The sequence below is a fragment of the Cicer arietinum genome, chromosome 8 (assembly GCF_000331145.2).
Source record: "Cicer arietinum cultivar CDC Frontier isolate Library 1 chromosome 8, Cicar.CDCFrontier_v2.0, whole genome shotgun sequence".
In the NCBI taxonomy this organism is placed as follows: Eukaryota; Viridiplantae; Streptophyta; class Magnoliopsida; order Fabales; family Fabaceae; genus Cicer; species Cicer arietinum.
The window spans coordinates 4,441,283-4,465,736 of NC_021167.2; the positions used below are offsets into that span (position 1 = coordinate 4,441,283).

Here is a 24,454-nt window from a genome sequence, read left to right on the forward strand (position 1 = left end):
TTTCTTTTACACAAATAAAAAGATTTATTAGTAGTATTAACTTTGTTAGTTTTTAATGTTTTACTGGTTTGCTTAAACATTTGAATACATATTTATTTTTTAAATAATTTTTTTCTTTAGTTGGAGATTTGTTTTCTCATTTATAAGAAAAAATTGTAATTTTGAATTTGTATTTTTTATTAAATGATTTTTTTTTACTTTTATTTAAGATGTTTATTTTTTTATATTAGTGGTCATATTTAAAATGCTATTCAATTATATCTCTTAACGTTAAGTGAACAGTAATTTTGAAAATACAATGTACAGGATTGATACCATGTAAATCCAAAATAATTGTTACATATTAACGTTTGGCACAAATTAAGAAAATACGGTATATGATTTTTAAGTTATAGTTCAACGGACAAATGTCGATATTATTAGATTAAATGTCTTATTCTGAGTTTAAACTCATGACCCGATAATTATGTAAATTAAGTATAGTGGAATTTACATTATCTTCTAAGATTAAAAAATGATAAACGAAAGCGAGAAAAATAATTTTATCAAACTATTATTATAAACCATTGATTGATTCCAAATATCATAAATACAAAATTGAAGGATACTAAATCAAGAGTAATATATATAATATTAATTAGAGGATATAATTGATTAAAAAAAATTAAAGTTATACTATAAACCAAAAGCGACAATTATTTTAAAATAAAATTTTCTTGCAAATACAACAATTATTTTGAGAACGTTAAGTACATTATTAATGTGAAAATTATTATTTATTTCTATTTTTTGTGCATGGATTAGAGGTGTCTAAGACAAAGTAGCAATTATAGTTAAATTTTTTACGTTTCTATTGACAATTATTTTATAATTTATATATTTTATATGGGTGAACCATGCTGTTTCTACAATAATGATATTTATATTTTATTTGATTGTTTTATATTATTTCTTTAAAATGTTGATTTTAAATTTGTAAATTGAATTTAAATTTTCAACTGGGACATATGCCTAATATACTTTTTTTTATCAGATTTTTATTTAATTTTTGTAAAAAAATTATAATATAATATGAATTTTTCTTTAAAATATATAATATTATGTAAACAATTAAATTCAAGATTGCAACATAACTTTTAATAATTATCTAAAATAAAAATGAAATCTAGTTTTAAATACTCATTAAAACTCATTTTGATAATTGTACATTCAAAATAAATTATTTTGATCATAATTATTTAAACAACATGAATTGATAAAAGTCACGTACTTTTATATTAATATATTTAAACATAAATTAATTTAAATTAAATTCACTTTTAATTAAATTTAATTCGTTTAAATTCAATTTCTTGAAAATCAACTCTCAACAATGCATTTGTAAAGTTCTAGAACATTTTGTTCACCACCTCTCTATTTGACTCTACGCATCACCTATGCAAATGGATCCACCAATAATTGCTTGGAGGAAACCAGAAGCAAGTACAATGATATGCAATGTCAGTGTGTCCTTCTCGGCTCATACAACTAACGTGAATATTTGTATGTGTATACAAAATGAACATGGAGAATTTGTATTCGCAAAAACAAAATGGTTCACACCTCATTGTGCAATTCATGTAGGTATGGCCATTGGGTTATTTCAGGCTCTTGATTGGGTGCACCAATTATAGGTAGGGCATATGAGCTTCAAAAATGGTATTTGATACTTTTTGCTCTCCAACGCCTAACACTATTGAATTATGGGATATTATTAAACATTGTAAATTTACATTTACTTCTTTTTATGTAAACTTTCATATTGAGCTATGTAAAAGACAAGTGAATAAGGCTGCGAGCTCATGTTTTTGCTAAGGTGGTCATATCTCCACCTCATTTCTAAATTTGAGTAGAAATATTTTTGCATTGAACACCTTATTATTAATGAAATGAAATATGAATTTTCAACTTTTTTTAAAAAAAAAAAAAAAACCTTTCAACAACGTATAACGAATACACTAAATGCATGTTTTGTATCATGTTAGTTTAGTAAAATTACAACGAGTCACCGTAATTTTAGTGTAACTTTTGTAAACTTATTAATAGTCTATTGCAATTTTAACAAACACATTAAAATATCAAATAGACACTATGACAATCCAAGGGAGAATATCCAACATATTGTAGTTTTAATCTTAAAAGTTAGACCTTAAATACTTTTTAAAAAAATTTAAACTATTTTACGAGGGTCAGATGCAAATATTTATGGGCCTTAATACTTTTTTAAAAAAATTGAGTTATTTGCTATTGGTCTTCTTACGTACCATTATAGTCAGCTTAGTGACTATCCATAATGGAGGTCATCCACTTAGGTGTTTAAATGAGTCCACATGTACACACAACTCATTTAATAATTTATTAAATTTTAATACATAATAGATACTTAATTCCTTCAACTCACCATCACAAGAAAAATTATTAGATCGGTCCGTCAATAATTTCATACCATTAAAATTTCAATAATGTGTATTTTAATACAATTTATTAAGTGAATTTTGTCGAAGAGATAATATTTTCATAATCACTATTTTATATAAACACCACAAATCATGCTCCTTTAATTTTAAATATAATGAACTTTATATCAATAAAAATTGATATATTTAATTTAAAATATAGGACATTATACTAAATTTTATTGATCCAAAGTTATTTGTATTTATTTGTTTAACAAAGTCATTTATATTTAAACCAAGAAGAAGTAATGCATAATGAGAATGACTTTTTAACTTGTTATTAAATAGAGATATATTTAAGGTGAACAAGTCTTCTATAGTCACAAGACTTTGGTCACAAGTCTTCACCACACTAATATATATATATATATAGAATTAACATTTTGATTTTTAAAATAATTATATAATCAAAATATACAATTAATATTTTCTTCATACTACAATAATTAATTACTTTGTAAAAAAAACTTATCACAATATGAATGACTCTTTTAATTTTTAGTGAACTTTTTATTGTACTAATTAATTAATATTATTTGCATAATTTTTAATACAATATCTTTCACATATTTATGATATTGATAATTTATCAGTATCTAATAAATATAATTTAATAAAAATGGTTTTCTTTAATAATTTTTTTTTTAATAATACTAACAACACATTTTGATATATTTTTTAACTCATTCTCTTTTATCATTTAAAATTAACGTATAAGTCTCAACAAAATTAAAAGATTTATAATTTAAAGTGAATCATGTAAATTTCAATTAATAAAAAAATTATAATATATATTGAAAATATAATATTAATATTCTTTAATTTTTTTTATATATATAAAATAATGAAATAACCTAATTATTGTATTTGATCCGACCAGCTGCAAGAATAATCCATTTAATGATTTACCGTTGTAGATGCCGTAAGTTGTGTTGTAAACGTTACACAAGCTGTCATGGGCATGTGGGAACCGAAACCGGGAATCTTTGGATTCCGTACTTTAACGCGGCGAAAATGTAATAATTTATTTTATTGAATAAAAATATTTTGTGAATTGTGAGTTGATTGATGTGCTTTTCTGAAGATTCTTTTCTTCGTTGGCCAAGGAGCATTCATAGTTGACCTGACTGATATATCCACTCATTAATTCATTCAAAACTCGGGGTACTTTCGTCATTCCAACTACAGCACCTCATCCTTGAATCATCATCACTATTCTCTCTCTTCTTTGGCATCATTCTTTTATTACATAAATTTTTATATTAAAATCATATGTTTGGTGTTTTATATTATTTTTTCTATTGTAGTATTTTTTCGTCTACCTCAAGATCGAAATTCATACTTATTAATATACAATGTAAATATACGATGTTAATTTTTCTAATACGTTCAAATAATATAATTGTTATTCTTTTATTTGTTCATAGGTGTCTTTTTTAGTATTAAAAGGTAGAAATTTTTATTTGTAAAAATTAACTTTTAATTTTTTGAGAAGTTAAAAACATAATTTTTAAGATATATATTTGTTACATCTAATTATTTGACACGTGGCTTTTAAAATATTTATCTATTTTTTCTACAAATGAATTAAATTATCCATTTGGTCAAAAGTGTGTGGGCTAAATATAAATTAAGAGTTTTTATTGTACATAATGTTTGACATTTTTATGCATTTAAATAAACATAAGTGTTGTTCTTAAGTCTGTACTTTCAAATAAAGATACTCTATATTTTGTGTTTTTTCTCTTTAAATTTTTCTTATTAAATTAAGTCCTTAATAGTATTTTATTTTCTTTAATTTATTTCTTGAATTAAAATTTACTCATTTTAATTTCTTGAGTAAGTTAAAAAATTTTATGCTAGCTAGTCACACTCTCAACTAGGGGTGTGAATAGGTCAGACCAGACCAGACTTTTAAAGACCTTAGTCTGGCCTACGATTTACTTTTTAGGCCTACGGCCTATCATAGGTTTTTTTTCCGATTTGGCATGGCCTTTTTAAAAGTCTGGTCTGACCTGGAAGCCTATTTAAAATAATTTTTAAAAAATATGAAACAAACATCCTTTAAACCCTAAAAAATATTTTTTTGTGTCAAATAATATTTTTTTTTTTTCTGAAACAAACACACTCATTATTATCTTTTAAACAAATATGGAAGACTACTGGGTGATTGACTAATTGAACAGCTACCAAATATGGAATGCTACCGAATATGAAACAACTATTGAATACGGAATGTTTACTGAGTAATTGCTTAATTGATAGAATTTAAAATAGGAAATAATATTATTAATATAATAATAATAAATAATATTAATAAATAATAAAATATATATAGGCCGGTATGTCAGACCTAATAGGCTTTTTATAAGCTTGAGTCTAAGCTATTTAAATAAATAGACTTTAAAAATGGTCTAAGCCTAGCCTTTTATTAAATAGACCAAATCAGGTCAGACTATAAGTAGGTCAGGCTATAGGCCCGTGATGTAGATCTAGCCTATTATCATCCCTACTTTTAAACAAATATGGAAGACTACTGGGTGATTGACTAATTGAACAGCTACCAAATATGGAATGCTACCGAATATGAAACAACTATTGAATACGGAATGTTTACTGAGTAATTGCTTAATTGATAGAATTTAAAATAGGAAATAATATTATTAATATAATAATAATAAATAATATTAATAAATAATAAAATATATATAGGCCGGTATGTCAGACCTAATAGGCTTTTTATAAGCTTGAGTCTAAGCTATTTAAATAAATAGACTTTAAAAATGGTCTAAGCCTAGCCTTTTATTAAATAGACCAAATCAGGTCAGACTATAAGTAGGTCAGGCTATAGGCCCGTGATGTAGATCTAGCCTATTATCATCCCTACTCTCAACAATTGGCTAGAGCGCTTTTTCATTTCGAGCTTGATGGTCACAAGCCAAAAAATTTGTTAAGTGGCTTCTCCAAACAAATAGTCATTTTAAAAAAAAATTAAGTCACTTGTTAAACAATTTCTCAAAATGAAGCTCGATAAGGTATGTCTATCACGTGCAAGATCCTTATTTTCAAAATTTTAATGGTTATCAACATGATGATTGGTAATGGCCTAATAAGAATCTCAAATATTCAATTTTATTACTAAAAAACAAATTGTCTCCTCCAAAGAAAAAACAACAAGTGGCTTGGAACAACTTTTGATGAACGGTGAGATTCTTGTATACGGTTTTGTGGTCGTCCTCGTCTGCTACCAGTTATTGTTAATCGTGGCTTCCAGAATTTATGAAACGCACTAAACACCACTTGGGTGGGATTCCATTTCTAGATTGGATTCCATTGTTTCACCATTGACACGTTTTTGGACCGTCCCATAATTTTCCAATATATTATTATTATTATTATTATTATTAATTATTTACACGTTATCTTTTTTTACTAATGTTTGCACATTATCATGTTTTGTGCCCCCACTACCATTCACATAAAATAAACAGTGTTTACAAAACATGCACACAAGCAACCAACTGATTCACTTTAAGTGGATATATAGGACAAATTATTTAGCAAAATTTGAGTTTAAATTCCTGTCGAAACAATTGTTAATTAACCATGATTAATTCAATTATTGAATACATAGATATTCGATAGTTGTCTATTATTTTTTCATGTTATTTCATTTTTATGAGTCTATTTTTCAATTGATTGTATAAAGTAATAAAATATGAATTTTTTGTTGAATATTAATATAAAATTAATTTTTATTAATCACGCATGTCCTATAAACTCAAACATAACCAATATATTCTTTGACAATACTAAATTTACATTTTATAACTAGACTTATAATTATAAGGAAATAAATTATGAGGATATATGAGTTAATTAAATACAGTCAAAATTATACTATGAATGAGTCATTTATATATTTACATGTTTTTTTATAAGCAAAAATATTATTATATGAGAGTATATATAGGGATACTCTAACTTTTACACGACAAAAATGGCCTAAACATTATATCATAGTAAAAATATTATTTATGTGTAACACTTATATCATTTATCTTTGTTGTTATTTTATTTGTGTCATTTATCTTTTAAAATATTTATAAAATAATTATTTATTTTTTAAAATATTATATATTTATCCTTTATTAATTTTTTCTTTCTCTCGTTTAAGTCATTTATTTTTTAATATATTTACAAAATAATCTTTTAAAAACGTTAATGTGTCATTCAAAATGTTGATCGAAAGTTCATATAAAATTATTATTAATAATTTTATTTTAATGTTGATGAAAGATAATAAATCAAAAGGATGAATGTTGATATATATTTTTTCTGAGTTGGAAAAACTCGAGTAATTAAATGTGTTTATTTCTTTCTGTTCTTTTATTGAAAAAGTATTAATAGTAATAATCATACATGGACTTGCTACTCAACTATTTTAATTACGCGTTGCGTTTTAAAAAATTAATTTTGTAAGCATATTGAAAGATAAAATACTTAAACCACTGAAAAAAGTAATTAAATGATAACTGTGTCAACATGTTAAAAGATAAATGATAAATTAGTAATATATAAAAAAAAATGACTCAAACAGAAGAAAAAAAAATGGCATGGTATAAATATTACATGTAAAAAAAAAATGCAGTGTAATTTTACCTTAAATATATAAATTTAGTATTAAAAAAGATGTTCTATAATATAAATTTAATTTATATATGCATTTAAAAGATATTCTATAAAATTATTTTTTAATGACAACTAATTAAGAATAATTTACTATGTCAACAAAATATAAATAACTATATTGTATAGTATAATATCACAAATTCATATATATCAATTAAACGATTGTCGTCTCTTTAAACTCTTTATATATAGTAACATGTAAAACATGTTTCACTATAATAATGATGAGCTTTTATACGATTTACTAGTATGACAGGCGCATGTGACAACGCATCATATGCATGTGTATTTTTTACATAAATTAATTTCATTATCTAATTTTTCTCGTGTAATATAATAAATAAAAATAACCTAATCGGTGATGTTGAATGAAGATAAGGATTCTTTGGCTATGGTGATTGGCTGGTCTAGTTTATGTTGTGCAAACTGCAAAGACAAACGTGAAAGAGGAAATGTCCTAATTCCTTTTTCCTTATTATTCATTTCATTCATATTCGTACGAGTATTGAGAGCCATCGATTGTGCCTTTGTTTTCGTCTTTGTCATATAGATTTATAGTATATATCATACTATATTTTTATGTCTCATATCCGCACTGTTGATGGATAGCAACTTATATAGGATTTTTCTTTTTGTTCCGAAGTGATTGATTAAGAATTTAAACGTAGACAAAATATTCTTGTTGTATAATTTAAATTTTGAAATTGTAAAAAGTAACATTTTTTACTTCAAATTTATTTTTAACAAGTGTTCTAGTTAGACATAGACACCTTATCTACGGTGTATTGGTCTTTTTTTTTTTCAATATTTTTTGCAAATTTTTTTCTTCAAAACTTTTTAAAAAAATAAAACTAAAAACACTTTTGTAACAAAATTTATAGATTTATAACACTGAATCTTTCATTAACCACTAAAATTTATGTCATCAATAATTTTTTTAATTTATATCTCATTAATCACTAAAATACATGATTAAACCATTTTAAAGTATTTTTTTAACCACTAAATTATAATACTCAAATGATTAATATTTTGCATTTTACATTGATTAATGAGATATATGTTAAATAAATAGTAAATAATTTATATTTTAATGGTTAATGAAATATTCAAAGTGATTAATAATATAAACTTGTATATATGTCATAAAAATATGTCTCAATAATAAAGAAAAAAATTAAATTAAATTAAATTTTGTTTTTTTTTTATAAAAAAAATATTCTCATATAAATAACAACTTAAAGTAGTGGGCTATTAAAATATTACTATTATTTAAAATTAAAAAAAGTACTAGCATTTGATAGAAAAAAAATATAATAAATATTAGTTTTTTAAAATGTATAAAAAGAAATTGTATTTTTTTATGTGACTATTTAATATATATAGAACCGGTCTAAACGTGAACTAAAATAATTTTAGTATACTCTAAATTTTATTATTATAAATTATTTATTAAAAATAGTAAAAGTTCACCTTAGACTATTTTTTGAGAAATCCATATCAATTTTTTTTTTTACAAATGATTGAAACTATTTAATGTGATTATTGAATACTAGATATTCTCATTCAGTAACTACAAAAGTTATTTGTTGAAGAATAAGGTTTTAAAACAATGGCATTCAACGTCTTAATATGTTTTCCTGTTTTCTTTCTACCTACATGGAAAAAGGACAGATTCTTCGTCCTGTGAAATAGATCCGCATAGATATGATGCTACACAAGATTTTCAGGTGATCAGAGAAGACTAGGGATATACATTCATTTAGCATCTAACCTCCAATTTACCCATATTCTTCTGTAAAGAAATCAAAGTACTAGTAGTCTCTAAGATTTTTTAGAGTAATTTATAAACTACTTTTAACGTCGATGATCAGGCGATGTTGTCACCAATCGAAGTTAAAGGGTCTGTCAGCTGTGTAACTGAGATTCATGTGGGTTCGTTCCCACATACGGTGCTAATATTCCGATTGGTCCGACCTCAAGTCTGAAACACCATACTATTTTAATTTTAGTTCATGCTAAGATTGTTGTATAATTTAGTCAACTTCAAAAGTACTCCTTTAATTTAATGTATTTTAAAATGTTAATAGAACATTTTATAGTGGTAGCAAGAAAAATATTACGACAATTTTCTTTTCAAAATTGTCTATAATATATAAGACAGATTTTTCTTTAGTGTTCACAATTTTAGGATGCCATAGGCATAGCCATTAGGCACCTCTAAAATAATTTAGTCTCTACTTTTCTCTTCCTTTCCTCATCCACCATAGTAGTGATATGTTCGTTGAACGGTTTGGCTAATTGGGCATGAGAAATTAAAGAACATGGCAATCATTGGAAGGGAACATGAAATGAAGATAATGGGGACATCACTCTATGTGTAACTGTACTGGCAAAAACGCCTGCAAAATTTATCAGAAATAGCCATTAGCCTTGCCTGCAATATTTATTTTTCTCAAAAACTTAATTTATGTAGACAACATCTGTTTTCTTTATGTGGACAACATGAGTTTATTAAATCACGTTAATATCCTACATAAAAATGAGATGTGAATGTGGAAATTTATAACAATATTAATATATATATATATATATATATATATATATATATATATACATATATATAATAGTTTACATTTTTAAATATGAAAATAATGTGTAAACAAAAAATAAAAAAAGTTAAGTAATATATTGATGATGTGATGGAAGAATAAAAAAATAGAGAGAAAATAAAATTAAGAAAGGGAGTGAAAAGAAAATAAGATGGTTAATTGATTGTTTGGTATTAGTGAAAGTGAAAGGAAAAAGTATATTTAATGAAAGCAGATTAAAAATTAAATAAAAAACAAAATTTTCGCCGTCTGTGGGAATCGAACCCACGACCACGTGGTTAAAAGCCACGCGCTCTACCAGCTGAGCTAAGACGGCTATATGATAAGTATCGTGAACATTAGTATTTGTTGATTTTCTTAATCTGCAACCTAATTAACGTGAAATTGACCTACAATAATAAGTAATACTTTTGAATTGTGTTTTTCTCAATGGTTTGCCATTCTTTCTTGAATAAAATTACAGCGACACAGAAAACGAGAGGAAGATAAGCTATGAATACACATATTGATTCACTTACAAAACATCTCCTTCAAAGCATACTTTAGCAAAGGATTTCATTTATAAACTTCTAAATGATTTTTGTTGTTGTTAAACTAAAGGTATTAGTATACAATTTTAAATTTAATACCATGTCTCGGATTCGAATTTGAACCAAACAAAAAATGTACTTATACATGGAGATTAATTCCTTAAGTTAGACCATTTAAAAGCTAAATAGCTAAGAAACACAAACATCGGCTTATGCAAAACACCGTATTGGTCCCTTTCAAACAAATTTTAAATTAATTGATAATTTCCAACATTATTTTATTTTTTTCGCAAACCAATATTTTAATACAGTATTATTTCATTGTAAGTATCAAGCTTTGAAGTATTTTATTATTTAAAAAAACTTTGAAGTACTTATCCTTTTTTTATTGGGGGAAGAGGCTTAAAACAAGAATCATCACCCGTAATTAAAAAAACAGAAAACAAAATCATCAACTTTATTTCAGTATACTAGACTTCGTTCAAGTTCCTAGCCAAACGGGGATTGATGACTTGGTCATCATCTCCAATTGGATGACCCTTTTAATTCAACTTATAATATAATATAGCGATTATATAATAGGTTTCCTAATTATATAGATGGAATAATCTAAATTTTAAGTCCATCGAATAGCAACGCTTACTTTTCTTTATGTATTAAAATTCACATTACCTCCTACTATCAACAAATTCGTTAGTAGAATATGGAGTCAACATTGTCCTTGCAGCTTCGGGAACTAAAAATATACAAAAATTTCCACTGCCAAATGGCAAAACATGATATTAAAAAACGATAAATGGTCATATAAGTTAAATTCTTTGAGAAAAATTCACTGAAAATCTGTCATTACACTAATTCCTATTCTTTCTGTTGGCAGATCATGCTGAAAAGTTACATATAGAAGGCTTTCCAAAACCAATTTGACAAATAAACAAAATTAGCCAAATTTTCCATGTTCCACCTCATAACAATGTGCAAACGACTCACTGCTCTGTCTTTATGAAATGAGGAGCCAGCAGTTTTGATACAGTGAAGCCAGTGAAGGAGTCAATATCAAACAGTTCTTTCAATTTTTCATCACATAATACATTCCTCTTGTCAGAAGGATCCTTCACAAAGCAAACCAAACAGAAATTCAACTTGTTTTAGCTAGCATGTACAAACACAATAAGTTGGTGATTAAGAAATTCATTGGTCAGAAAAAGTGTACAACCTTACGATTAAGAAAAAAAATGGTCACCGCGATAATAATTTGATCAAAGAAAGAATCTGAACAACATTGGTTAGATAAGTTTCAACTTTTTGGTCTCTTATAATTTCTTTACATAGTTGGTCTTAAGTTCGGAAAATAAGAGGATTGGTTGGGTTATGTTGACAACCTTACATTGAAAAACATAAATATTTAAAAATGATGCATGGTTGTGCATGACCAAGAAAGTTACATCTTTAGCCCTGCACCTTTTCCAATTGCACTCCAACTGAGTACCCCAATGAACAAATTTTGAATGACTTTTCAAGCTTTAAACATGTATAGAATTATCTAAGCTTTATTTAAGCAACATATATGGCAAAGGACAATTTAGAGTAATAATAACAAACCTGAAGGTTGTTTCCTTTTATATAATCCCACATTCTTTTAATCACATCAGATCTTGATAATTCGCTTTCTCCAGTACCAAGGAACTTCACTAGGGCATCAGATAGCTGAAGTGGAGCAAGAAAACCTTTTCCTCCTCCTTTCTGCCGTTTTTCTTTTCTTTGCGGCTCATCTGAATCTGTCATTGAAGTAGTGTAAAGACACAGGAAACATGGTATATATAATTTACTACAGAAAAATTACAACCATGTACCATAGCTTCACCAAAAAAAGGTTTATCCAGTAACTATGTGTGTGAAATGATTTCTGATAATATAGAACTATAATATGCAGGAAGGGGCTTTGATCAGTTAGAAAAATAACAAATCATACCATCTTCTCTCTCTTGCTTCTTCTGCTTCTCCTTTGGTGCCGACTTCTTCACTGGGACAACTATATCAAGAAATGAAGTTCAACGTTTTCTTCTATTCAAAATTGTCAACAAAAAATTGACTACACGAATAAAACAGGGAAGCAATTATTTGCGGTGTCATCAAATAAAAGTTACAAGTAGAATTGAAAAATATACATTAAATCAGTCGAAGTTCTTTCATAATGCAACATATAGCCTGGTGGACAAAGCAGTAGTATAATTATATCACGCCTATAAGAGGATCCAAAACACAATTACTTTGACAATAAATCTCAAAAAGACAACTTTGTAATTTCAAGGCATTAGAACCCCTACAATCACATGACAGATACCTAGAAGAATTTTAAAAAGGTAGGGGTCTTGTCTTAAAAATTACAAAGAAAACTAACAATTTAAAAGAATATTCAACATCTTATTTTGAAATAACAAAAAAATAGTAAGAAGAATAAGGTTGTAGTAGCATACCATCATCTGAATCCAGTGGCCAGATATGCTTCGTCAATACTTTATTCATTTGGAACATATTGATGGTATTGACACCAAAAAGGGCCCGCAGTGGTTCATCACAAACGATATTTCGCCTATTGGTTGGGTCTTGCAAATTTTTCTCCCTAATATAGGCCCATAATTGCTTAACAACCTAACGACACCATTATAAATAGATGCTATAAGGCCAGAAAAAAGAATTACATCACATATTCTCTTTTAAAGAAAGAAATTCTGGATATTCTTAACTGTTAGTATTGGAGCAGCCTCTCTCTACCACACTTTTTCATAAAAAAAGAGGGAAAAAGAAGAAGAACAAATTATACCTCGGTTCGGGCCATCTCTGGTGCTCCAACGAATTCCTGAAGTTGTGGAGACAGGCTACATAATTTGCAAAAACCGCCACCGCCTTTTTTCTTTACTACCTCATTACCCAACTTGTTTGATCTGAAGCACAAGATAAAACAGCAGCTTTTAAAACAAGGGTTCCTCCTCCAAAGGAAATATTTACAACTAGGTATTTGTTCATGTCACGGTAATCAATATATGCTTAGACAAACAGGACAATTTGTTCTCAAATTATTTGTTATTTAGATTTTATGTTTGCTCCCAAAAGAGAACAAAACTCTTCTTATGGCTGTTGGGTTAATGCAGACCGGTTAGCTATGAAGTAAAAGTTATTGGTTATATGGGCTATCAACAAGACTGCAACCTTTCTTGTAAAAAAAAAAGATTGTAAACTTTCTGTAAATATTTTCCTCTTCAATTTTTTTAGATACAGACACTTTGTTGCCCTGAATGTATGAAGGTCATGGTGTGTTCTAGGAAGCCATATGGAAACATCGGAATCAAATTTCAACCAAATATGAAGTTCAGTTAGTAGTCTACGCAGCTGGAATAAATTACTCTTAGCAATTCCAATGATGTGATGTAAACCATCAGTTTTGTAGTTCAAAACTTTGATGAATGATAAATTTCTAATAATTTTTCTCAAGGATGTAATATAGGCATGTTTTATTTAACTAAACTTTAGCTCTTTTTGGTTATAATTTGCCTGTCTCGTGATTTCATCCCCCCCTCTCTTTTTTTCTCTTTCCTTTTTTCATTCCTTTTTCTTTCTCATTTTTCAGTTTTCATCAAGCCAGAAATATTGACATTATAAGAAGAATCAAAATCTTAACACCTGCTGTCTAATTTTTTTATGGTTTATTACCCTTGAGGTTCCAGAACTATACAATTAAATAGAACATTCCAGAAAGGTGTCCAAGCAAGAACATCGTATCAACCTGTAATTTAAGTCTATTATTTTTTGTACTTTATAACTAAAGACAACTATGCCTTGTGGTCTGAATAAAGTTGCCCCGGTCATCAAAACATATTTGCCTAGAAAAATCTTAGGAGATTAACAACTCAGATGCGATTCCAGCATGATTTGCGGCCGTGGTAACCGCCCCTGCAGAAGGCAACGCACTCCGCACCATGATTCCGTGCTAAAGTGGCACGATTGACAACATAGGATGTATAAACATAATGACTAATATATGAAGAAAAAAAATTACATGATATTTTGTTTATTTATTGTTTGGAGCAGCGAAGGAATTTAACTTGGAGTTTTACAACTTAAAAAGGCCACATGTGGAACATTTCTCCTGCAAACAATCATGCAAGTGCATAAGTATCAAAATTTCACTCCAAGGATCCAAACATAGTAATGATTAGCTAAATTGACTAACCATATGTTGAATTAAAGGGATTGGTATATCCAACAGTGTTATCAAAAGTTTCCAAGGAATTACTTGGAAACATGATTTACAGCAATAGAGGCTAGTTTTGCTTAAGCCTCAAAAGTGGTTCACCAAACTTTCTGCATCGGTGGAAACAAGTCAAATGACAGAAAGATCCACTTCTTATTCAACAATTAAAAAGTCAAAGGGTATGATGGAGCAGAAAACAAAAGCACAATCCCACCATTGTGGAATAGGTACGCTAAATTGCTAATTCGACAGCAGAGTGATCAACATGTATAAGAGGAATAAAGAACATTTAGTAGTTTAACAAGTGCCAAGGCCAGAGAGGCCATCAAAATTAAACTTTGATTTGTTATTGGCATTACTGCAGGAGAAAGCAACCATAAAAGATTAAATCATTTGGCAAAGCAAAGAATAAGAAGAAAATGCATTAAAAAAAGAGCTAAAACTTCACACTTTTGTTGGTATAAGAAACTAAAAATGTACACTTTTTGTTGATGAAAACCTGCAAGGCAAGTAACCTCATCACTAACTTCAAAAGCACATAAATTTTATACAAACTTCCGATGAATAAAGAGTAAACGTAACATAGCCATAGTCTTCTAGTGGACCCCAATCTCAAAACAAAGCCATGTGCTACTTATTACTATCATTGCCATTAGAACAACAATTAGAACAAATATCATTAGAACAATGGTGAATGCCAGCTTAAATAAATAAAACTAAAATCCAAAACACAAAATTAGGTGATGATGCCATAAAATTGATTGCAAAATGGCAAGGAATCTAGATATGGACCTAAATATGGTCTCAAAGGGAGAAATTGGTAACTGTCAATCACATTTTGACTTGTCCTCAATGCATAATCAAGTAAATAAATAAATTCAAAGAAAATCAAAATGCAATCTGAAACGAATTTGAAGGAATAATAATATTAATAATAATAATAATCAATAAACAGAATCTGACTAACCGTTCTTTATTCTTCTTCTTCTTCTTCACACTATTGGAACGCTTTGGTCTTTCTTTTTTCTCCTCTTCCTCTTCATTACCATCTTCATCATCATCATCTTCTTCTTCTTCTTCTGTATCTTCCTTTGAACCAGAACCTTGGCTTTGTTCTGGTTTAATCGCATCTTCTTCTACTTGTTCTTCTACGTCGTCGTTTTGTGGTTCTTCTTGAGCATCTTGTTGTTGTTGTACGCTTTGAAGAAACAAGTCTACCTGTTCTCTGATGAATGCCTTTCTATCAGACAAATCAATTCCAAAATCCGACTCTAACTGGCGGCGGACGGTGGAGGTTGTGGTGGTGTTGAGGTCGGAGCTACGGAGGAACTCGCGGAGGCGGCCGATGAGTTCCGATTCGGAAACCATATCGAACGAGTTATGACTCAGTGCTGAAGGAATATTTGGAGAGGACGAAGTTGCCCCAGAGTGGGGATACAGATGGAAATATTAAATTGTAATAAGGTTTTGGTGTGTCCGTTTTCGCCCGTTTCTCGTTAAAGAAAAAAATGCAGTTCTAAGTGCCACACGTGCCCCAAATGTCATTGTGTGTTGCATTGTGCACCCACTCAACCCTCCCTTTTTTTTCTCTATTTTGCCCCTATACTTTAAAAAAAAAATGCCCCTATCTTATATACTATCAAATTAGCGAATTCGTAAGAAAAAAAAAATTACATATATAAGTTGATTTTACATATAAATAAATAAAAAATAATCTATCTAAATTTAGTAATTTTGTTTAAAAATATTCTTGTATTAATTTTTAGTGGGAGATGTCCAAAAAGTCTCAAAATATATTTTTATTAAAATCTCAATTAGTTGTAAATCGAAGGTAAAGATAGTCATAAATTATAAATATCACTTACACTCCTATTCCAAAATAAAGATAAATAGTACCAATAAGATTTCACATACAAATTTTAAAGTAAATAACAGTTTAAAAATGTGTCTTGAATTTAAAATGATTGAAATTTAATTTTTTTTATATGAAATGAAAAGAAAGTCATTTAACTATCAATTTTAATTTTTAATAAATATAAAAGTAGTATTTTTTGTTTATAATTGAAGTTAATGGTAGTATTTCTTAACTAGTAATAATTAATTAATTTTTGCATACACGTGAAAGGAAAAATGACCTCAAGTTTGGATAAGCAAGAAATGGATATTGTGTATTTGGATTTAGACTTTAGATGCCTTGTCACATGCATAAAGTTGGGCTTTTATTGGCGGGTCACTTTTGGAAAGAGATATGTGATTTAACGTCTGAAGGAAGGTTGGGCTGAACTAGTTATCAAATGGATCACCATCATGGGCTTTCTTTCTAGCCCATATTTCACAAACTACTTAGAATAGAATTCTAGAAGTAGAAAAGTGCATAAGGAAATTCAACTTATTTGCGCCTTTTCTTTGATATTTTGAGGTCACTTTTACCTTTTCCTATTTAAGGGGCACGTCGTTTTCGTGAGGGACAGATAACTGCTAATTGTTTTTCATTTATGCATTTGGTGGATGGTTTAATTGGCATTTATTTTAAAGTACCTTAGAAAAATCAAACATGCTTTGATTAGACTAGATGGAAGCGTTTTGTGCTGGAACCAATAAAGATCCATGAATGAAAAGGTACTAGAACAAGTAAAGTAAGAAAGCGCGTGTGAGGTAGAGGAGAAATTGATCTATATGGACGCTAAAAGTTCACTGATTATCTTAAAATAAAATATAAATAAAAATAATAATTAAAAAATTAATATATTTTATTTTAAATTTAAATATGTGTATCAACTTTTTAATTATTATTTTGTTATTCCATTTTAAATAGAGTAATTAGAGATAAAAATACGATAGAAAAAGTTGAATTTTCTAAAGCTAAAGCATTGTATGTAAACAAAATTGAAAACTTAAATTTGATTTATGATTGCAATTTTTTAAATTTTGATTTTGACATTTATAAAAGTTTGGTTTGATTTGTTAGTTTATTTAAAAACTTAGTTAATAATATTATTTAAATAAATAATTATATATATATTTTTGAATAGATTAATAAACTAATAATTTAATAAAGTTAAGTTTTTTTATAGATTTAACATGATATTTAAATAATTTAATTTTTTATGATTTTGTATTTTAATTCTATTTTAATGTAATGTATTTAAGAGTTAAATAAGTTTGTAGTTTCTATAAATATATTATATTTTATTTTTAGTCTTTAATAAAAAAAAATCAAATAATGGTATTTGAAATGTTTTCTATCAATTATTTTAGTTTGTCCTTTTTACCCAACTCATGTATATCATTAAAGTACATGAATAATTTTTTTAGACATGTTTATAACATTATAAGACTCTTCTCTACTAAAATTTTGAATTTTTTAACAAAAAATTAATTAAATATGAATTTTTAAAATAAAATTATATTTAATTAATTATTTGTTAAAAAAAATATATTTTTATGAGAGAAATTCTAATAATGTTATAAACATGCATACAAAAAATCATTCAAAAATTCTAATGACACATGCGTTTGTTTAAAATAAGAGACTAAAATTGTTGATATAAAACATTTAAGAAACCATTGTTTGAAGAAAAAAATTTATAGGGACTACCAACAAAATATGATATATTTATAGGGACTAAAAACTTATCTAACTATATATTTAAATATGTCAAAAGTTAATATAGAATAATATAATTAAATTATGAAACTTTAACATTTATAATTATTATAAAGTTCAAAATCTAATATATAATAATTATAATAATAATAATAATATTATTTATACTCATTAAATAAGCTGATATGATATATCTAATATGTTTTTTTTGTATGTCTTTTAGTCTGACTTTTTTAGTTAAATATGTTTTTAAAAGAGTTTTGGTCTTGCCTATTTATTTAATAAAAAGGTTGGTCTGACTTAAGGTTGTTGTAACATATGTCATAAACACTTGTTGAGTGAAAAAGAATTGATCGAAACAATTTATCGCATATAAATCATCATCCTCGCCCCGTTTAGTGAGGGTCAATCTTGAAATTTTAAGTGTGATGGGCGAACTAATAAATTCATTAATGATGCTTTCATATTCAAAATTCTTTAAAACATTATTTTCAATAAAAATCAATGTGAAATTATTCAATTTATTGTGTTACTTAATACATAACAAATAAGATTTTACTAACTAGCAAAATACAACATATCCTCTTAATTAAGTCTCTATAAGGACACAATCTCAAACTTATCTTTTAGCAATCCAAAATTTTCACTCTTTGATGGTTTGGTTAGTATTTCGACCGACTACTCTTCAAACTTATAATAGCTCAACTTTTATAGTTTATTTATCTGTTTGATCCATTTGAAATTAAAACCTTATCTATATATATCTACCTCCTTCGTGTGTTATATATCAGGTACTTTGCCAAAAACATTGTTGAATAATTATCAACCATTAGTTGCATTTGATCTCCATAATTTTTTATCTATCTAATCAAGTAATGTAATAAGTCATAACTCTTGACAAGCTCAAAAAGATGCTTGAAATATACTCGCCTAATCTTGTAGGATGAGAGAACAACTACATAATGCTCCTTAAGCACTAAAATATTGTTGTTCTTCTAAATAGTGTTGATTACTCACTGTCATTTTAATTTCAAGTAACTTTTAAATACTGATCAAAAGAAAATCACTTATCAAAATGACTTGCTGTAGAATATCTCAGAGGACACCTTAATCTAATATGAATAACTTATTCAATAGAATGAATTCTCTCAATTTTTTTAATTTCCACCTTTTAAAACTCAATTTTTGTATAATCCCCTTTCTATTTTTTTTTTTTTTTACGAAGGATGAAAATTTCAATAAACTCTTACATCAATTGAGAAAGACAAATATCAACAAGGGTCGTTGAAGCATTTATTAAGATTACAAATATAAAACTATTTTTCTGAAAATATATTGAAATTGTCCATTTAAATATTTTAATTAAAAATTTACTTTTATCTATAAAAAAATTTATACTATTTATTAATAAGCGTCCTTACTCGTTATAATCAATGTGAAATTATTCAATTTATTGTGTTACTTAATACATAACAAATAAGATTTTACTAACTAGCAAAATACAACATATCCTCTTAATTAAGTCTCTATAAGGACACAATCTCAAACTTATCTTTTAGCAATCCAAAATTTTCACTCTTTGATGGTTTGGTTAGTATTTCGACCGACTACTCTTCAAACTTATAATAGCTCAACTTTTATAGTTTATTTATCTGTTTGATCCATTTGAAATTAAAACCTTATCTATATATATCTACCTCCTTCGTGTGTTATATATCAGGTACTTTGCCAAAAACATTGTTGAATAATTATCAACCATTAGTTGCATTTGATCTCCATAATTTTTTATCTATCTAATCAAGTAATGTAATAAGTCATAACTCTTGACAAGCTCAAAAAGATGCTTGAAATATACTCGCCTAATCTTGTAGGATGAGAGAACAACTACATAATGCTCCTTAAGCACTAAAATATTGTTGTTCTTCTAAATAGTGTTGATTACTCACTGTCATTTTAATTTCAAGTAACTTTTAAATACTGATCAAAAGAAAATCACTTATCAAAATGACTTGCTGTAGAATATCTCAGAGGACACCTTAATCTAATATGAATAACTTATTCAATAGAATGAATTCTCTCAATTTTTTTAATTTCCACCTTTTAAAACTCAATTTTTGTATAATCCCCTTTCTATTTTTTTTTTTTTTTACGAAGGATGAAAATTTCAATAAACTCTTACATCAATTGAGAAAGACAAATATCAACAAGGGTCGTTGAAGCATTTATTAAGATTACAAATATAAAACTATTTTTCTGAAAATATATTGAAATTGTCCATTTAAATATTTTAATTAAAAATTTACTTTTATCTATAAAAAAATTTATACTATTTATTAATAAGCGTCCTTACTCGTTATTGTGTACAAAACAAGGGATAAACTGATACTCAACTCAAGTGGATGCGGCCTGACAATAACACATGACCACACCAAATCCATTTTTTTATCAACCAAATTAGCAACCGACAAAATTAATTAAATAAAATAAACCCAACTTGCATTTTGCTTACTAGATTGACAATTCATTAAGACAGTGACAGAATGAGAGAAAACGCAAATTAGATTAAAAAATAAAAATAAAAAACAATAAAATTAAAAAGGCGACATTGTTGCTTACGAGGCAACAACCTTCGTAACTGGGCAAAGCATCCTCCCGAAGACGACGTCGTTTACTTTCTTTCTTTTATAATCTTCAATTCCACTCTCTTCTTCTCCGCTTGCCGATTATTCCTCCGTCGCCGATCTCTATTCGCCGATAATTATTCTCTTTTTTCTGTGTATTGTTAAACCGATTAATTGTCCGGCGTCGATGGCGACCGGAGTAGGTATGGAGTTGCCGATCATGCACGACAGTGACCGTTACGACTTCGTTCGTGATATTGGCTCAGGGAATTTCGGCGTCGCGAGACTCATGAGGGATAAGCACACTAAAGAGCTTGTTGCTGTTAAGTATATCGAACGTGGAGATAAGGTTAGAATAAATCATATTTTTAGTAAAGAAAAAGAACAGACTTTGCAATTTTTTGAGGTAAAAGGAGAAAAAGGGAGTTTTTTTAATTTATTTTTATTGTACGTTAATTTTATGGTTAGTTGTTTATTGATGCTGATATATGATACAACTAAGTTAGTATAAGTTGTTTTGGAGTTTCCATTTTTGTTTGGTTTGTTATGAAAGGTTTTTGATGTCTTTTATCGCTTAATTCTCTCGTTTTTGTTGGTATTGGTGACATCTGTTAGCAACTCATTTCTTAGTGTGAACCGTTTGTTTCCTATTGAGGAAATGAGGGAAAACGGAAAGAGAAAGTAATGATAATTTTCCTTTTTGTGTTATCTTATTTGAGGTTATCTACTATCTTGAACACTTCTCATAATGTTTGGGAGAGCTTATAGAAATAACTAACCACGTGTCCATGAATTCATTAGAGTTTATTTTCATAAGCTCTCTAGGATTGCTTACGAAAATAACTTACAACTTATATGAAAAGAGTTTGACTATATTTTACTTTTTGTTGCAGAAATAGCTTATGTATAAACACTTATACGATAAATGCTTATATTATTAATCATGCATTTTTTTCTTTCTGTTTTCTTATTCACGTCTTAGATTATGTATCGGTAACTAATAAATTAATAATGCCAAGTCGTGTCTTGATAATTAATAGTGTACTATCTTAAGAATGGAGTTTAGGTTGATGTATATAAAACCACTCAGTTGCTTTCACACTTTTGGTATAATTGATTCATGTTATGTTGTTGAAGCTTTTATGATCATGTCATCTAGAGAACCATGACATCCATCTTGTAACCTGTTCTTTTAAATGAAAGTTCAAATTTCTCAGAAGTTAAGGTGGATTTTACATTATCATTGCTTCAAGCCCAAAGGCACTCTTGCTTGAGGGGACATGTGAACAATTTAAGCTTTTTAAAATAATTTGTGTCAAAAGTCAAAGGTTGGGTTGTTTCACATGGTAAAAGTAGAGCGGTTTAGATGAATTTTAGGCTTACATATTCACAATTACATTGTGAATAAGGAAATAGATTTGGGGTTCCAGACCACACTTTAGATTTAACTGTGATATTTTAATTGAACTTTATTGTACAATATTTGTTGTCAGTTTCTTTATAAATTTTACTGATAGAGAGTGAAACTCATTATTTCCCCCATCATTTTATTGTGCGCCGCAGATTGATGAAAATGTTAAGAGAGAAATAATCAATCACAGGTCTCTGAGACATCCTAATATTGTGAGGTTTAAGGAGGTTGGTATGTTCTTATATTTCTATATTTTTATGTTCAAAGGAGGATAGTTATATTTACGGAAAAATGTTCTATGAACTTTCACTCAGCTCATTTTAACACCTACACATCTGGCAATTGTAATGGAATATGCATCTGGAGGAGAAATGTTTGAACGAATCAGCAAAGCGGGGCGGTTTACTGAGGACGAGGTCTTTATACAATTTGTTTACTTTTCATACACCTATCATTCATTGAGAAGAATTTGTACCGGTAATTTGTTTCCCGATTAACTTGCTAACCCATTTGTATGTTGCAGGCTCGTTTCTTCTTTCAACAACTCATATCTGGGGTCAGTTATTGTCATTCAATGGTAATTGAACTCCTCCCCTCCCACACTATCTGATATAAATTGTTCTATACTACCCTAGAATGTCGTATAGGTAATGTACTAATGTATCAATCTTATTAGTATTATGTATGATGTATCAGTCTTATGTGTAATATGTCTTCTCATGAAGCAAGTATGTCATCGGGACCTGAAGTTGGAAAACACTTTGTTGGATGGAGACCCCGCACTTCATTTGAAAATTTGTGATTTTGGATACTCCAAGGTAAGGGTTTCTTTGTTTCTTAACATTTCTGTTGTTTGAGTTCTGTGCTTTTCATATTTTACTTTCATTGGTGTGTCGTGGTTTCTTCTTTAAATAATGTTTTTGTCACTAATTGTATAGCAAATTTTGTGACAGCTATTCAGACTCCTTCAAAAACTAGCACCCATTAAGACAATTTAACTTCTATTTTTGTCATAAGTTTTATGGTACATTGCAATTAAAATAGAGTTTCATGTGTACATGCAATGACATCTTTATGTCCTTGAGTTTTTCTTTCATCCTATTCATGAATTCAGTTTCCTTTTGGCTTGTAAGCACCTACATATTCATTTTCCGAACGAGTTGGGGACTTCTCAAGTATAGATCACTCATTATTCTCTTTTATTTCAAATTATTTGAGCTGTTTTGATCAATTGCTATATCTTAGAAATCTAATATTTAATGTTATTGGCAGTCTTCGGTGCTTCATTCACAACCAAAGTCAACTGTGGGAACTCCAGCATATATTGCTCCAGAAATACTGCAGAAGCAAGAGTATGATGGAAAGGTTAGAGTGCTTAGTTTATCATCTTTCTTTCTTTATAGTATTTCTGTCATGATTTGAAAAGAAAAATTTGTGGGCTAGTTACTGGTATAAGAAGCTAAATCAATGATACATCTGGACTCTCAACAATGACTATGTTTCTTTTGTGATTGTCATCTCCACATAATTCATGTCTTCTTTGTACTAGTTGAACTTGGATGTTTTTAATTTTAACGATGCTAGTATGTATTTTGAGTATTTTAATGGGTTTCTTTAATGTTTCCATGTTTTTAATATCAGATTGCAGATGTCTGGTCATGTGGGGTAACCTTATATGTGATGCTTGTGGGATCATATCCATTTGAAGATCCCGATAATCCAAGGGATTTCCGGAAGACAATTCAGGTTGAACAGATATTAAGCTGTTTGCATGTTTTCTTTATGAGCCTCTGATTGTGTGAGCCCAACTGGTTTTGGTTGGTTCCCCTGCAGAGGGTTCTCAATGTACAGTATTCCGTTCCAGACTTCATTCAAATATCTCCTGATTGTCGCGACCTTATATCAAGAATCTTTGTTTCTGACCCTTCAGAGGTAATCTCTATTTTCTAATAACTCACTTTTATGTAAATATCATTTAACATACTGACTTCGTTCAAAAGGTAAATATTTTCGTCCTCATTTGGAGTAGAGAAAACGGGTTCAAAATATTTTAAGTATACAGGGAAATTTGTTGATTGCAAATTATAAACCAAACCTCTTGATTATATAGGATAGGGATTATTAACTTCCATTCTTGCTATTTTATTTGAATCTTATTAATCTGTATATTAATGTGGCAGAGAATCACCATTCCAGATATAATGAAAAATGAATGGTTTCGGAAGAATCTTCCTGCT

General features: G+C 28.1%; 2 protein-coding genes and 1 non-coding gene across 3 annotated transcripts in view; 1 reads left to right on the top strand and 2 right to left on the bottom strand.

Annotated features, from left to right (window-relative positions):
• Nucleotides 1–10,042: 10,042 nt before the first annotated feature.
• Nucleotides 10,043–10,115, bottom strand: TRNAK-UUU (transfer RNA lysine (anticodon UUU)). Its single transcript has one exon. It is a non-coding gene; the product is annotated as a tRNA-Lys (tRNA).
• A 996-nt stretch (nt 10,116–11,111) lies between these two features.
• Nucleotides 11,112–16,096, bottom strand: LOC101505294 (uncharacterized). The gene is made up of 6 exons (XM_004511914.4): nt 15,546–16,096; nt 13,151–13,271; nt 12,804–12,978; nt 12,299–12,358; nt 11,929–12,104; nt 11,112–11,438 (listed from the first exon to the last, which is right to left on the bottom strand). Exons 1-6 carry the CDS (start codon nt 15,944–15,946, stop codon nt 11,313–11,315), a joined length of 1,059 nt encoding a protein of 352 aa, XP_004511971.1. The 5' UTR covers nt 15,947–16,096; the 3' UTR covers nt 11,112–11,312.
• Nucleotides 16,097–20,747: 4,651 nt separating this feature from the next.
• The window catches only part of LOC101505626 (serine/threonine-protein kinase SRK2I-like), a 4,480-nt gene continuing 773 nt past the window's right edge, over nt 20,748–24,454 (top strand). Inside the window, exons 1-9 of the mRNA XM_004511915.4 lie at nt 20,748–21,155; nt 22,370–22,444; nt 22,532–22,633; nt 22,741–22,794; nt 22,943–23,035; nt 23,490–23,582; nt 23,859–23,963; nt 24,051–24,149; nt 24,398–24,449. Coding sequence (XP_004511972.1) covers nt 20,994–21,155; nt 22,370–22,444; nt 22,532–22,633; nt 22,741–22,794; nt 22,943–23,035; nt 23,490–23,582; nt 23,859–23,963; nt 24,051–24,149; nt 24,398–24,449 — 835 coding nt within the window. The 5' untranslated portion in view covers nt 20,748–20,993. The remainder of the gene's footprint in view (nt 21,156–22,369; nt 22,445–22,531; nt 22,634–22,740; nt 22,795–22,942; nt 23,036–23,489; nt 23,583–23,858; nt 23,964–24,050; nt 24,150–24,397; nt 24,450–24,454) is intronic.

What these genes read in the sequence shown, in the direction of transcription:
- LOC101505294 (XM_004511914.4), bottom strand. Translation starts at nt 15,946, where the DNA reads ATGGTTTCCGAATCGGAACTCATCGGCCGCCTCCGCGAGTTCCTCCGT. An exon ending in CAGAGATGGCCCGAACCGAG is followed by an intron (nt 12,979 to 13,150) that starts GTATAATTTGTT and finishes TGGTGTCGTTAG; the next exon opens with GTTGTTAAGCAATTATGGGC. An exon ending in GAAGCAAGAGAGAGAAGATG is followed by an intron (nt 12,105 to 12,298) that starts GTATGATTTGTT and finishes CTTCAATGACAG; the next exon opens with ATTCAGATGAGCCGCAAAGA.